Source organism: Gobio gobio, assembly GCF_949357685.1.
Source record: "Gobio gobio genome assembly, chromosome: 1".
NCBI classification, from domain to species: Eukaryota; Metazoa; Chordata; class Actinopteri; order Cypriniformes; family Gobionidae; genus Gobio; species Gobio gobio.
The window spans coordinates 35620103-35637561 of record NC_137097.1 but is presented as its reverse complement, the minus strand read 5'-3'; the positions used below and the strand labels follow the sequence as shown (position 1 = coordinate 35637561).

The window sequence follows — 17459 nt, the reverse complement described above, 5'->3', positions numbered from 1 at the left end:
GTGACGTGACTTTCGTTCGGCTCACTCACACTTATTGAAAAGACACGTTCAGTTTTTAATTGTAGTGTTTATTCTCTAACTGAACGAAATGATTGTATTACTATGAAGATCAAAACGACGGTGTACGGAGTGGCCTCGTAGGGCAGTAAAGCAAGTGCATTCTGAGAGTTGTTGTCTTTCATCCACATGAGATACATCCACTTTCATCCACATGAGTCTTTTCTCATACCCCTTTTCCACCAAAGCAGAGCTAGATCGGAGCCAGAGCCTAGTTTCAAAACGGTTCTTTGTGTTTCCACACCCAAAGCCCCAGCTCCGAGCCAGGAAAAGAGGTTCTTAAGTAGCACCAAAACATTGCTGGGCTAGAACAGGGCTAGAAGTAAGAACCGATTACGTCAGGCGCTGGGGGCGGGGTCAACAAGACCAACACAAACTTGAGATCCGCCATTGTTGAAATAGCAGCTAATGGAGCTAACAGCTGCTGCTCGTTTGTAATCTCCGTCTATACAAATTACGGCGAACTGCATGAATGCGTTGGATTCGCTGTGTTTTCGTTGTGTTTTGATGCCGATGTAGGATCGTAAAGCCATGTGAATCAATAGTAACGCAACGTTTGCTTTGTTGATGGAAGGCTTGTTCGCAGCGGTGCTTTGCAGAGACCGATCGCCGTATGATAACGAATCCAGCGAGAGCATATGACTCCTTATGCTTTTGATTCACTCATGCGTTTTTTTTTTTATATATCGTACATGGATCGGTGTGCGCAGCGCCGATGCGTCTCGAACAAGCCTGGTGTGTGTTTGTGTTTCCCGCTGCCCAGGGTTGCCAGGTTTTCACAACAAAACCCGCCCAATTGCTACTCAAAACAAGCCCAATCGCGTTTCAGGGGGGCTTCCCCAGTAAAAATTACATTTGGGGGTAAAATATGTTTTTTGGCATGGTTGCCTACTAAAATTCGCATTCCCGGGGCTAAATATCACATAATTGGGGTCGCTTCAACCCGCGGACATGAAAAAACAGCCCGCGGCAAAACCACAGACTTGGCAATATTGCCGCTGCCTAGCTAGCGTTGCTGAGAAATATGAGACGTATACAGTGACGCAAGACATGGCTCTGTTGTGGCTCTCAGCATGTGGAAAAGCAAACGGTTCTTAGAAAGCTCCTCAGTCAAACCAACTATGAACTGGGACTAGCTCTGGCTCTGAATTAGCTCTAGCACTGCCTTGGTGGAAAAGGGGTATCAGTCTAGAAGGCACCAATTTCAAAAATTATTTCACATTTCTACTGCATAAATGACCCAGTTTAAATACAAAGCTTAATGCTAAATCACTGAAGTAAACCTTTAATGAAACAATCTGGTAACTAGCAAATTTATTGCTCTTTTATTCTGAGATTTTGCCTCACTTTGGACCATTGCAGTACCCCTTCTAGCCACAACTCTTCTCCTCTGTTTTTAATGTATTTCTGTGGCAGAATTACAGCGCCACATACAGGTCTGGCATGTATACTACACCGTTTTGAGTCGGTTTCAGTGGTTTCATGTGTACGCAGATATTTCTTGAGATGAGGGGGGTGGAAATTGGATAGGGAAAGCTCTGACTTCGTGTGGACGGAGCCTTATAAAGTCACAATGTTACTCATTTAAATAATCTCCGCCCATGGAGTACGTAAAAAAAAAGTACCCTGGGGGTGTGCGATATTGACAAAAAATGATATCAATATTTTCTGAGATTTTATCGATAACGATAATTATATATTGCTGAGTGTGTTATTGTGCTGGTACCAGGTTTAGGACTGCCGTGGTCACCTGGCTCCAAAAGTTTTGGATATTCTTCATATTCTGTGCGGTGGTCAGTTTACAGCAGTGACAAATATTTTTTGTTCCAATTGATTTTAACCTTTTATGGGCATTTATGGGCATTTTTATAAATGTAGTTTTTAAACCTTATTATATGCATGCATCATCTTTTGTGTCAATTTAATAAATGCAATCAAATTATAATAATAAGACATAATAGGGCTGTTACCAATCAAATTAAATAAATATCAACAAAATTAATTTTGCAAAGGAGAGGAAACACAGAGGCTGTATCTGAAGTGGCATTTACACACTGTTTAATGCAGCTCAGAGGTGACAAATGAATAACCTGCAGATACAAATGCATTATATTTTGATGTTTTAAACATAAAACGTTGAATATTGATATTTAAAATGATTTAAAAGATGAAGATACTTTAAATGTGAGTAGGTGGCAGCAAGTCACCGTTAATGAGTGAGTCATTGAGATTCAACCGATTCATTCAAACGGCTGATTCATTCAGGAATGAAGCATTTGGCTCTATATCTGTCTTAGTCTTTGAATCTTTGATTAAATCGAATCGTTCAAATGCGGATTAATTCAGTAAGGAAACACCGCCGTGTGTTGCTCAGAGATACAATTATAGGGCTGTGGTTTTGTTTTGAACTATTTCCGCTGGTGAAATAGATCAAAAATAGGCAATATGGTGTCTAAAATGTAAGTCACTTGATATTAACTTCTTGTTTAGTAAACTTGTATAAAATCAATATCACATTTGTTATGCTGATACCTGGATAAAAACTGCATTTTTCGTGAGATATTTATTAACTATATTAAATTATATAAATATAGACTAAAATCATGCAGTGAAAGTACACTCTAAATGCGCACTAGTCTAATCTACAGGACTACCCAGTAAACACAGAACGTTCTGGGAAAAACAAATTGTTAACTTATAATAACACATTTATAAGGCATAAACCCTGCACTCACGTTGTGTATGCATGTATTCTCTGGGTGTGTGTGTGAGGATACTCGATAATGTCTGATCGCACATCGTTAAAACAACAATTACGATATTTCTCGCAGACGATACATTTTGCACACCCCTAGTTGTCGCTATGTCAATGAGAAGCTGTTTCACTGGCCCTTAAGAAAATTAACCATGACTTTGTGATCGATTACTATTTGTATCGCCATAGTTTTCCAACAAATATCATGATTAAATGGTGAATAACATTGTATCTAAAATGTGTATGATAATAAGAAAAAAAAACTCTGAAACGTCCTGTGGAATCCGCTCTTGTTAGTTAACATTCTTAAGTCTGAATCAGGTTTGAATTTTTTAATTGAAACATTTCTAAGAACTTGCCAAGTTTTAAACTAGAGATTTTTAAATGTTTTCCTTTTTACAAATGTTCCTTTTATCATAAATACTCTTATAAGTCATCGACCCACAAACAGATGTCTTGACGCTTTGACACCAGTCTATCTCTATGTCTAAATGGCTAGACATTAATACGTCTCAGGTTGCTAGTATTTCCTTCATGAAAAACAGTTGACACCAAACGTGTTAAACTCTTGGCATCTATCTTTCTTGGTCACAAGTATGAGATGCTAAAACATTGCTATGGTTATCACAATTACTTCAATAATTTCAAAAAAGATTTCCCAGGATGAATTTTGAGTTTGTAAACTTTCAAATGATACCTAATGATTACTAAAATATGTGAAAAAGATGATAAATAAAAAGTGTGCCAAGCATCCCACGACAGTTAACCCTTTCCCTGCGATTTGATGAGTTCTCATCATTTATGAGACCACATTTCCCTGTCATTGACGAATTTTTACGGCTTTCCGTGTTTTCACTGTTATAAGCTATTACGCATCTCCTGAACAAGTACAGTATCTCCAGGAGGGATAAGTCATGATTTTCAAATATTCGATTTTGATCTCATTGAAGAATATCAAATGGTTTAAATCCTACGCAAGCGATAGATATTTTTCGGTCAACTATGGAAACGCGATCTCTATGAAAAGACACCTTCCGTGGGGGTGTGCCGCAAAGGTCCATTCTTTCTCCAACACTTTTCTCTTTGTATTTGCTCCCGTTGGGTAGCATTTTGAGGAAGTACGGAGTATCTTTCCACTGTTTTGCCGACGACACACAATTACATTTGCCCCTCAGGCCCCCGAAAAAATCCCTTGATTCTCTCCTTGCCTGCCTAAACGACATAAAAAACTGGATGGCGAAATTTTGTTTAATGTTAAATGAGAACAAGAGTGAGGTCATCGTTTTTGGTCAGCTAAATTACTCTACCAAGGCCTGTTTAGACACATCCCCACTGGCAGCATATCGTGAAACATCGGTACGAAATCTAGGCATCCAAATTGATGATAATTTAAATATCGAGAAACCAATAAATTCGCTGGTACGGGCATTTGCGTTCATCTTACGTCATCACAAACATGCATGGGCAAGGTAGAAAACAGAACGCGTGTCAATATATATATATATATATATATATATATTTTTATGAATTTATTTCTATTATGCACAGCTGAGTAAATTACACTTGGTTTACCGTATGCGTGTCGCTTGAAGACAGATTTTGCTGCTTGCAAACAGACTCTTTTGAGGAGACAGTGGAGTGCCGTTAATTTGCTGCCCTGATTGCACTCGCTATGCATGAATACACTGCAGACTCACTCTCGCTTGTATCCAAGTAAAATCATCAACACTATTATCCCTTACATGTATGTTATTGAACTAATGACATTGTAATCGACTAAAACGCGTGCGCTGGTTACGTTTCTTCCTGAACAAGTGCGCACCCGAGTGTTGCTTTCACATTCACGTGAATCGCGCCACAGTTTGAGTGCAACCGACCTAAGGTTGTGGGTTCTCGGGTTCGGTACCTCAGTGCGCACCAAGCTCTGTGTGACAGCTTTTACATTAGCAATTTTTCATGCAAACTGTGCCCCATTTCGAAACGGAAACGCCCTGAGACAACAGAAGAACAACACATTGTCTCACACGCACACCCTAGACTTGTGGCATATAACGGTTACGTTAACTTGGGGCGATGTCAAATAACAGTCATATGTTTCAGCATGTTACAATAATTATATGGCTTGAGTTAATATAGCCTATTCCCTAATGAATTAAACAGTTTGTTATCATACAGATTGAGAGCGTGAATGGTCTCTCTCTCAGTTTATAAGTGTGTAGCTGTAGCCTATACATGCGTGCATGCGGGGGTTCGGAGTTGGATTTTCAAATAATTATCAAATAATTCCCAGCAAACATTGAATATTATTTTAGCTTGAAAGCTCATCCCTAATCGTCAGATCAAAACACTGGCGAAGAAGAAGCAGAAACAAACGACAGCAAATAAGCTGATGCATATGTAAAATAACATTCAACAGCATATAAATTAAAAGTGCCTGATGTTACTGAATGAAATGTCGACCCAGGACGAGCTCTTTCACTGCCTGCCTTTTAAAAAACTGTGAAGCTTTGGGGGTGTTGATGGACTCCATCTACTTCATCAGTGTTTTGATCATCGTTCTGAATCCGATCTGGATGTAGTCTTTAACAAAAATGTTATTATCTTTATTTACTTTTTGCTCAAAATGTAGCTTTTTTTTCATGAAACTTGCCCACATTCAAGTGTTGGTAAAAAATTTACGCTTGAAGCTAGAATAAAATAGGGTCTGTTCTTTCTTTTGATGTATTGCATGTTAAGATTATATGACAAAATATTCTGGAGGCCATCCAATGACTGTGGCTGGCAACTTTTTTTTTAAACGCAGGCAGTGAAAGAGTTTAGAGGTTAAAGTACAGTCAATTCACTGGGGTTGATTCTCTTGATCAAGGATACAACAGCTCATAGATTGCAGGGTGTGAACTTAAAACTTCCACACTGTTTGCTACAACACCCAATTGAAAGGAGGTCAGAGGTTTAATTATTAATAATAAATGGTGGCTCATTTGAGTGACCGTTTCCGACATAAAGAACATGACAGCCTTGAGCAAAAGTGCACTACATAACTTATTTCTTGAGTTTGAGAGTAAATCAATAACAATGCTGCATCATGTGCTCTGAAAATTAAACAATCAAAGGCCGAAGAGTCAATGCATCACCTGTGAGTGACCAAGTGAAAGCAAAACATTGCAGGGTTTCCACTCAGTCAGTAACTACAAATGTTACGAGGGGTTGAGAGATGTGTTGATCATTACTGCTGCTCCTCTGATGAGTGACAAGCAGTGGGCAGCAGAACAATCACCTCCCCGTTTGTTCTTCTTATCGGAGTCATGAATTTATATCATGACTTGGCAAGCAGCACAAATTATTCAACTGCTTCCCAGGCCAATAAACACTGAGCTGTCAGCTCTTATTTCGGCTCTCTTGCATAATGAAGTGATGTTCGCTCACACAGAAGTGGAGATGACCCAATTGGACAGGGTGTTGTTTTCGATTTGGCATATGTGTGGACAGATTCAGATGGAGTTTTAGACGGATACTTCAAGACAAAACTCTTAGTGTTCGCTAATGCCTTAAGGGTTTCAATTAAGAATGCTACAGGATGACACGATCATCCAATAAACAACTTCTCGATTATATGATTAGTAAGGTCTAATTGGTTTAATTTTAACCCAGCCAGCACTTATTTTAGCTTTTAAAACCACATGTAAACAAATCTCTGTGGCTTCTGTTAGCTTTGAGGTCATTCATATCAAGCGTAAGCTGACAAATTAAAGGCACAATATGTAAGATTTCTATATAAAAATTTCCAAAAACCACTAAAACAATGTTGTACCCTCAATGTTGTCAACACACTTAAATGTGTCTAATATGATAAAACAGCGCTGCATTACCCCACATACACATGAGCGGAAGAAGCGGAAGAATACTGCTGCATAATAAAAGCAACGCGAAATCAAGGCGCCATCAAACTACACCTTTTTTTTTAATAAGCGACCTCTGGCGGCGAAAAATGACATAGTGCCTTTAAAGTTTTAGCTAACATACGCATCTAAAGTTCACAGTCTTTCTCTTCCAGGAAAACGGGGAAAAAAATAATACTTTGGAAAGAGATGGAAATTTGCATCCAATCAAAATGCTCTAGAATGAGAATGTCTCTCTCTTTGGTGCATTTTCTCATAGCAAGTGTAATTTCACATAACCCAGACCAATCATGTGTTAGGTGATTGGGCGGCAAGTAGACAGAGCATCACTGTAGCCTGGGTCGCATTAGAGCCAACCCAAAAAACATGCCTTTTGCAAAATTATATTACATTGCTTCGTGCATGTGATACTTTCGAAGTGAAATGTCCAGTGAGTGGCACTTAGGCGTTTTCACACCTGGTTCGGTTGAGGTGAGAAAGCAATCCGAATCAACAGACCAACGAACCAAATGGTATCATAATTCATAACAGGAAATGTGTTAAATAAAAAGCAGCTGTGTCTGATCGTAGTTGAAAATGCATGCAAAAAGAATTATCTAAAGGCCTGAAAACCCCCTCAAAGTGTGTTCAGTTTTATCCGAAACAGATTAAAATGAATCTGGCAACATTTGGTTGTTGAATGTATCATGGCATTTCGTAGATGAAGTGTCTGATGAGTGGTGCTAAAATCTTAAAATCACTTTTAAAACACATTTTCCCATTGAGCCTATGTCAGAATTGATGAGTGTTAAAGCTACACATGCGATGTGATCTCAAAGTGTGCCTTGTATACCTAAGGGTATACAAGTGATGCGGAAAATGGACGGAATCGCATCACAGATCTTCACTGGCTGACTGTCAGTACACTAAAAATAAAAAGTGCTGTGTGGGTGAACTTCAGCAAATGCTAAAAGGAGCTTGTACAACACAACATTGGCAAGATTATAAAGATTACGACTCTAAAAACAATCTCTGCCACAACGCAGCTGCTAAAACCATCAAAGCACAACTTTTGTAATAAATTCACCACTTTCCACAATGCATAATACATTTTTTGTTGGGACCTTAATAGTTGGTATACTCGTACCAATTTATCCAATAAAAGTTGCACTTCTCACCATATATTGTTTTGAAACACATCTGACTGTCATTTTATTCACTTTATCCTAAACCAACCTAATTAAAAGACACACTAGTTAACTTTTCATTCCAACCCACCAAATAGTTGATTTTAAAAAATGTGTAGATTTGTATGCTGGGTTAGTCTGTCTCTGTCCATTTGAATCACTCAACTGTGTGTAAAGGATTAGTGCCGTGGACAGGTGTTTTCATTTGCTAAAATGACTGTCGGACTGGTTTAAGCACTGCTGCTAGATTGCTCATAGTGTTATTGAATAATAATGACAGTATGACACTGCAACTTCCCAACTGAAAATAAACAATGATAATTAAAGTCACATTTTGTGTGTAAGGTATAATTCTTTTGACAACACCTATCAAAGTGCGAGAACAGGGCGTTTCAAAAAAGGCTTGGGCTTCTTGGCTTTAAAGTCTGTTGCTGAGAATTTGTGTCAGAGGAGCAAGTTGAAACACAGTCAAGTCAACTAATAGCGCTCCTTCCTTCCACATTTAGCTCATCAGAAGAGAAATGAAAGACACTCACACTCTACACGGATGACGAAAGGAAAAAGGCTAATATGCCAAAGCTAAACACAAAGACAGTCTGTCCATGACTTGGCATAAGGAACAATATTACATTTTTTCAATGAATCCATTGAATTTTCAATCAATTATCCATCTTAGTTTGAACTTTGTCAGCCACTTCCAGTTATTTTAGTTACACAAAAACAGTTTGGTGCTTGACAATGCAAACTGGTTTCATATTATCATAATCATAAACACATGGTCTCATGTTAATCTTGAGTACCTATAGAGTAGTATTGTACCCTTCATATCTCCGAAGAGTCTTTAGTTTTATCATATTTATAAAAGACAGACACACTGTACCGATTCTTTCAGAAAACAGGCAAACTCGTGCAGGTGTGCAGTGGGTGGGGCTAAAGAGTCACACACACACCATGGTATTATCCCTGGATAACTTTTGATTCACTATATGATCGTATTGTTGACATTATGCACTTACACGCCGATTGCCAATAAAACGCCTGCGTTTTCGACTCATGACCGGGAACAAACAAACACACTTGCAGAACTCCGTTGCTGCTCCGGAAAAACAAACTGCATCCACGGTTCCCTTAACGCTGGGTTATTTGGGAAGCTGAACAAGGTTATCTTTCCCTCACAACCAGAAACACACTTCTTTAGTTACATTTTGGGGCCTAAAAACAAAATGACAGCGCTGCAGACGGCTCCCGTAACCCGAACGAAGCTTATTGATGGGCGGCTCTCGCTCTTGCTCTGGTTGATGTGCGCACAAGCTCATCCGGGAGAAGTGCCCATACAAGGAATTCCACCCTTTATGACCTCATCCAAGGCCATAGAGACAGAGCGTATTTAGGCCACGCCCACACCGGGGGGGAAAACAATCCAACGCTCTCCATTGACTTTGCATTGCGTGAGGCTGCCTCATTGTCATTTCGGACTTATAACAAAAAAACTGAACAATGTCTAAAAGCTGATATGTGACAAGGTGTACAGCAAACAAGCTAAACAAAACCCAGAAATAAGTTTTTATAAGCTGTCGACCCAAAAAAACGAGCGTTTAAGAAGATAAAAGTGGATACAGGCAATACGAAGTGAAGCTTCAGAAGAATGGGTAAATTTTGGGATCCTGACACTCAGTATGCCTCAATATGTCTATGTGTGCAGTAAACATTTTGTCACTGTTAAGTCAAATATCCAAATGTCCGTTTTATACATTATATTTCCTGTCGCTGATTACGTTCCCCTCTAGTCGTCGTAGTTCTCAGTGTAATATGGCCCGCGCGCTGTCTCAATGGCCTGAATCCACTTTTTTGTACTTAAACGCTCGTTTTTTGGGTCAACAGCTTATAAAAACGTCTGGGTTTTTGCCTCTGGGTTTTGTTTAGCTTGTTTGCTGTACACCTTGTCACATATCAGCTTTTATACATTGTTCAGTTTTTTGTTATAAGTCCGAAATGACAAAAAGGCCGCTTCACGCAATGCAAAGTCAATGGAGACGGTTTGATTGTTTTCCCCCCCTGTGGGCGTGGTCTTCAGATTATGACGCGTGTCGCTCTGTCTCTATACTAGGGCTGCTCGATTATGGAAAAAATCATAATCACGATTATTTTGGTCAATATTGAAATCACGATTATGTAACACGATTATTTCACATGACTTTGGGAATGTGTTGTATTTATTAAAAATACACCTTTCAACAATTCAATTGAAATTGTAACATTTGTTGTACTTTTTGAACTATTAAAATAAATAATATAACATATATTCAAATCAAAGTATAAAAGTATTCACGTAAAAATGATAACCACAAATAAATAAGATCAACAATATGGTTCGGCTAGATATGCTTTTCAGGTACGTCTAACATTAGTTTTCAGGTACAGAAATGTATCAAATGTAAAATAACATTGCATATTTGAGTGCATAAATTAAAGATGAATCCTATTAAACTTACAAAAGCTATTCAATCCGGATCGGATATGCGTCGTCTTTATCGACTGTATAAAGTTCACTTAAGGCATATACAGACTATGTCTGCTAGGATACTCATCAAGATGGACATGTTGACATACGTTTTGTGTGAGTTTGTCCGTTCAAGAGCAAGACTTGAAAGAGAACTCAATATTTGCGCGCTGTGAGACGTGTGCGCGCTCTCGGATGATCGCACAGAGACAAATTTTCTCACAGCGCGCGCGGCTTCTCATTCACGTCTTCTGGCACTAAACCCGGGTGACGACGGTGAAAACGACTGGTCATATTCAAACATACGGCAGCACTCGCATGCATTGAACAAAGTTTACAAAGAGAGAATTATTTGAGAAATATGAGGGAAAAAAAGGACGTTTACACGGCACCCCTGCTCTCGTCAGTTTTTGTTTCTTTATTAGATTGTCATAGGTCACTCTGTGTTTCATTTTCAAGTGGTTAAACAAATTCGTGGTGTTCCCTTGCGTTGCAGCCACTACCATGTAGCAAATCTTGCACGTAGCATGTTTCTGCTCGTCGTCTGATTCCTCAAAGCCAAACTGTTCCCAGACAACGGAGTTGGTTTTGTTGGCCCTCCTTCTGCCATCTTTACTCGCGCCGAGTTTTTAAATTCCAGCGGATGATATGCACACGAGTCTCACGACCTGAGAGAGAGTTTGTGGCTTCGGGAGGGGCGGATGAGCGCGTGCGCGTTTCATTCAGAACGCAAGACAAAATAGGAGTGTTCTTGCAAAACTGAACATGGCAAAATAATCGTTTTTTCTCGATTGTACTATTTTGGTGATCGTTGGGAGGCAAAATCGAAATCCAAATCGAAATTCGATTAATTGCACAGCCCTACTCTATACTCTGAAAAAAACGTCCTAAAATGTATTTGAATCCTGAAGGGGTGTATTTGGCACAGAAATACTCTGTTTTAAAAAATATTTTGGCCATGTTTAGCATGAGAATCCAACTCTTTAACAGTGTAAAGAAGTCAGAATGCATGAAATAGCATTAGACCCCCCTCCTTTAATGTCGAGCCCTGTGTGTACATATTTTTGCCTTTTCCAAAAAAGTCCCTCCAGAAACAGGTGTCTGCAGCTAATCTCTAAAAGGAAATATTTATGAATCATACAAAAATGATAAAACTGAATAAGACCAAAATGTCAGATTTCCTGATGCACTGCATCATTTAAAAGAATCATAATCGAATCGAATCAAGTCAGAGTAAACGTTTACACCCCAGCACCTGCCTGGCTGTTTAAAGGACTGCTGAACCATCAATATAAATATAATCACAAAGCCAAAGCAGTGAAAAGACTCCATCTGGGACACCGCTATTAGTCAGCACAGACTTCATCATACTGCCGTGACTGCATCATCCTCGCCACCAGTGCTTCCTAATTAACTGCATCATTTGTTTACTGAGAGACAAATAGCCCAAATGGCCTTGAAAGTGGTCTTAAAAATAAAACCCATCACATGACGATGGCTCATGTGATCAAAGTGCTTGTAATGACCAAGTCAAGTAAATCATTCACCACAGATAAGAGTGGCATGCATTGGTTTATTTTGGCTTACTGTAGCTCAAACTACCTGTAATAAGGAAGTGATCCTATCAATATTTTTCCAAACGAGTCTACTGTGTTTTAAATTATGGGTGGGCTGATGTAATTTTTCCCATCAGGTAGATAATGCAATGCTTGGTATTTTAATGTGATAAGAATATCTGTGACTGAGACAAGAGCTTTTTCAGACTTTTAGTTCTGTTCCAGCTGTAACAATATGGAAAAGACATTGTGCTCGACTCGACTGATTTAATGAGCATGAATAAATTGCGAGAATGAACTAAGAATCTCTGTCCTGGTAGGTGCTTTAAAATGCAATTTTCTTCCCTTTTTCACTGCTATCCCTATCAGCAGTGTTTACTGGAATGCTTCTAAAGAATGATCAAAAGCACTCTGAAATATCCATCAACGTTCCAGATAATGACGGGACACTTGTATGTTGCATTATATATAGATTTACATATATTATCGTGGTAATATTTAACAAGTCGGTAATATTGCTGCGGAAAGACTCATTTGAGCATTTGGGATTATTCATGGTCTGCTGAAAGTAATTTGTATAAAAAAAAATTGAAAATAGGCTCATTTTCCAACTCCCCTAGAGTTAAACAGTTGAGTTTTACCATTTACGAATCCATTCAGCCGATCTCTGGGTCTGGCAGTAGCACCTTTAGCATAGCTTAGCATAGATCATTGAATCTGATTAGACCGTTAGCATCTTGCTCAAAAATGACTGTACCCATGGTACAGCTCAAAGTTCCTTGATTATTACGCCGGAATGAGAGTATAGTTCCTAGCCATATCGGCCTAGAAAATCGTAACTTTTCATTTTCCGTCTGTCTTAGTACACGATGTAACTACAGAATAGTCAAGTTTTAAATAGGAAAAATATCAAAACTCTTTGGTCATTCTTTAGAGCGAGATGCTAACGGTCTAATCAGATTCAATGATCAATGCAAAGCTATGCTAAAAGTGCTACCACCAGACCCGGCGATCGGCTGAATGGATTCGAAAAAGGTAAAACTCAACAGTTTAACTCTAGGGGAGTTGGAAAAGGAGCCTATTTTCGAAAAAAGTGGAGTGCCCCTTTAAGAGGTAATGAGAATAATGTCCCTGTACTCAGTTTTCTCAAATGCCACAGATCGAACCTTTGAACGAGTTTCTTGGTAGTCTCTGATTGCTTAAAGTTTAACAGAAGTTTCTCCCATAATTCATGCAAAGCACCATTGGGGGTAGAAACAAGGTGGATGCCTCAGCTAGTGAAACAACACATTTAAAGGGTTAGTTCACCCAAAAAATTTAATTCTGTTACTAATTACTCACCCTCATGTCATTAAAATGGTCCATGTGGCTACAGTGGTTCAACCTTAAATGTCATGAAGCGACAAGAATACTTTCTGAGCAAAAAAAAAAAACACACAAAAAAATTGTTTTTCTCTTGCGTGTCAGTCTCTGATGCGGTTCACATGAGCACCACCATGTATGTGTGTGACGCAGGAGCCACTGCTTACAACATAAACATCAGAGACTCTGGGCCTTGAATGTGGTTGCGTTGGATCTCTATGGAGGGACATAAAGCTCTCAGATTTCATTAAAAAATATCTTAATTTGTGTTACGGGTTTAGAACGACAAGAGGGTGAGCAATTAATGACAGAATTGTCATTTTTGGACTAACCCTTTAAGTGTAAACCTCACAACAAATTGAGTTTCTGCAGCTCAATCAGCAGAGCATGCCGCTAACAACACCAGTGTCATGGGTTCAACTCCCAGGGAATATACCAACTCCCATATACCTTTAATGCAATGTACATTCCTTTGGATAAAGACGTCTGCCAAATGCATAAATGTAGAGCATGTCAAGCCCTTTTTTCACATCTGCACCGATCAAGTTTTTGATGACCATATCACTCAGCACATCTGCTTGCAAACCTCTCACAGTGACATGTGTATCAGGGATGCATCTAAAATTTGGCTACCAAACAGCTATTTTCGGTTAAATGGCCAAATTGGTTTTAGGAGGGCTGAAATCGGTGACCAAAACAGACATTTAATTAGTGCTTCTCAGATGGGACGTTTTGACTGTGTTCAGCGTCTATCTCATGCACACAACATGGATAAATGTTGTCTTTCGGCCTATATTTTTTGTTTACACATAGACCCTTTTCACATTTGTGGGTTTCTCAAGAGCGGAAGTCGTCATAGTTTGGTTAACTTTTAGGACGGGGAATGAGAGTACATTAAATATATTTTTTGTGTCCCCATTTGCTCAAATAGCAAAATAAAAACTCCACAATAGTGATTTCACAACTTCAAAAAGAGGGAAAAAATAGAGTGGGATTGATAACGGCAGTCAAAAGAGAGAAATATGTTCATTTTTCATCACTACCATAGACACTGTATAAGAAACACCCTCACAGCAGCGGTAACTTGTGTTTAGTAATTTGATGCAAAAGTATTAGTGTTATTAATATACCTTCTACAGAAACTTTGCAGGATTTACGATGTTGATGACCGTTGAAACACGTCATCGCAGTCTGTGAAAAGGGTCCATTGTTTAATGTTTTGAACTGAAAGAAACCGCTAACTGTGATGGGCAACATCACGACTATGACTAGAAAAAACAGGTACGCTTGAGGGGTCTCGGGTCCTCTTGTTTGGTGCACACCAGGGTTCAGACGGCAGCGCTCACACTAAACCGCACTAACAGAGCAATTGCACCAGAGTTCATTTTAAAACAATCAAACATGCCAAGTGCGTCAACAAAACTTCACCAAACATTTGTAGTGTGCCTGCCATCCAATAATCACAATATTATAAGCGATAATCCAAAAGCGTATGGGAAAATCCTATTGGGTTTTTCTCGAGGGAACCAGTGTGATGCTAACTGCCGGTTGGCCTACAAAGTGACGTCACACCTGCACCACTCTATACAGACGGGAAGGTTAACTATTTACCTGTTACATAATACTGACTACTGACTCATTGAAGTACTCATTAGTGTAAAAGCAGGAATAATTTAATGCCTGGGTGTGATCAGTCATTCATGCACACATTTCCAGTTACAAAACAATGGCCATGTTGGATTAGTGTTTATATGCTGGCAGTTTTGCTCACACACAAAGGTGGTTTGTTTACAGACAGGCGAGCTGTCAACTCAACTACTGACACTATAACAAAAGACTAACATGGTATTAACACGGTTTGGGACACGCCCCATGATACTACTGTGTTGGCATAGATTTATTAAGTACCATGCCATAGTGAGTAGAACAAAAGGCAAAGTAATAGACTAAATGTGACCACAAAACCACTCAAAGTCTCACGGGTTTGTGGCAATAGCCATACATTGTATGGATCAAAATTATTTTTCTTTTATGCCAAAAATAATTTGGATATTAAGTAAAGATCCTTTGTAAATATATCAAATGTATTATTAGTAGTATAATGCATTGCTAAGGAGGACTTCATTTGGACAACGTTAAAGGCGATTTTCTCCCCAAAATGTTCTGCATTCTCTGATTCCGGACTTTCAAATTATTGTATAATATCCTAACAAACCATACATCAATGGAAAGCTTATTTATTCAGCTTTCAGATGCTGTATACATATCAATTAAAAAAAACTCGTTTTGTGGTCAGGGGTCACAAATATTCCCCAAATGTTATTCTATTCATATTTATCATTTTATACAAAGTGTCTTTAGACATGAAACTATACAACTGCCCTTTAAACTTTAGGATGGGAGTCCCTCGCATGAGACTGATTATATTTGGGGGTCCATTGCATCTAAAAGATGGAAAAGCCCTGCTTTGGGGTACCATGTAAATAAGGTCTGTACCGTGGTTGCTACACACACATAAAAGACAACATGAGTGAAACATGAGCAAAGAAACACACATTATAATGTCATTGCTCGACATCTTACCTGCGTGGGTATTTGACACTGGAGCAGATTGTGTGAGTGTGGCAAATCCCAGTAAACACACACCTGCACGAAGAGCCTCCATCCTCACCACTGCAGCTAATCCACTAACGTTAGCTTAACTACCTATAAACAGCTATTACATCTAAATAAATAACGCGAAGGACGCCTGAATTGGCTCATCTATGTCTACGTACGCCTATATTGTCATATCCGCCATGTCAGAGGCTCATGTTGTGTGATATTACTCATATGTCGTGTTATGAGCGTTAGCTAACACGACAGTGCTGTGATGTTCATCGAGCTAAGCTAATGCTAACCGCTACCGGCGTCTTATTTACGATTATTTCTCATCGTTTAAAAGCCACTCGTTCGTTTACTACCTCTCTATGATGATTAAATGCGAGGATGTGTCTTTTCCCTGCATTGTAAGACTCCCGGGTTCGAGGAAAAATCAAAAGCGCAGTAAACACAGTGGTCCAGCATCCCTTTTCCGCACGACCGCCATGTCTCGTGACGTCAAGCGTCGCGTCACGCGCGCCGCACGCGAGGGCGGTGGTGAGGACAGAAACTGACAGCGTTCAGGATGACACACAGTCAGGCCATGTCATTGTCAATGAGAGTAAACAAAAACATGTTTGACTATAATGAGCAATGCAAAACCTGTATTAGGAGGAAACTGTCATGCTGCAGGCTACTGAACAATTTCAAGAAGGATTAGCCCACTGATTTTTTTTAGCACATAAGCCTCTTATTCATCCATATCTAGGCTAGGCCTATAGCCTATAGGAGAATAATTATTATTTTATGTATTATAAATCCCATATTTTCTATTATTGTTATACAAATAAAAAATAAATACCTAAAAACAAGTACTTTCTCAAACACTTGTTTTCCCCCAATACATTTCATAGCTGGCAATGTCAAAAGGCAGATTTTTTGATCAAATGCGAATGATGCAGATGCATGAATGTAATAAGAGTCTCTGGAATTATTATATATTATATAAGTTGATTGAATCAATAGCTTTTCAGGAACACCAAGCAGAGCGAGAGCCGCCCATCCACGAGCTTCGTTCGGGTTACGGGAGCCGTCTGCAGCGCTGTCATTTTGTTTTTAGACCATGAAATCAACAATGTAACTAAAGAAGTGTGTTTCTGGTTGTGAGGGAAAGATAACCTTGTTCAGCTTCCCAAATAACCAAGCATTAAGGAAAGTTCTGGAAGTGTGTTTGTTTGTTCCCGGTCATGAGTCGAGACCGCAGGCGGTGAGTGAAACTGCAACAAATGTCTGTGTTTTATTGGCAATCCGCGCGTAAGTGAATATAATGTCAACAACACAAACGTATAGAGAATCGAAAGTTATCCAGGGATAATGCCATGATGTATTGTGTGTGTGCGTGTGTGTGTGCTCATGACACTTTAGCTCCGCCCACTGCACTCCTCCAGGAGTTTGGCTGTTTTCGGAAAGAATCGGTAAAGTGTGTCTGTCTTTTATAAATATAATAAAACTAAAGACTCTTCTGAGATATGAAGGATGTAATACTACTCTACAGGTACTCAAGATTGACATGAGACTGGCAGA

General features: G+C 39.1%; 1 protein-coding gene across 2 annotated transcripts in view; it reads right to left on the bottom strand.

The window, feature by feature from the left end:
• Positions 1–16403, bottom strand: part of lmtk2 (lemur tyrosine kinase 2) — a 43573-nt gene extending 27170 nt beyond the window's left edge. For both annotated transcript variants that reach the window (XM_079832851.1, XM_079832852.1), the window contains exon 1: positions 15879–16403. In XM_079832851.1, coding sequence (XP_079688977.1) covers positions 15879–15960 — 82 coding nt within the window. In that variant the 5' untranslated portion in view covers positions 15961–16403. The remainder of the gene's footprint in view (positions 1–15878) is intronic.
• Positions 16404–17459: the final 1056 nt, after the last annotated feature.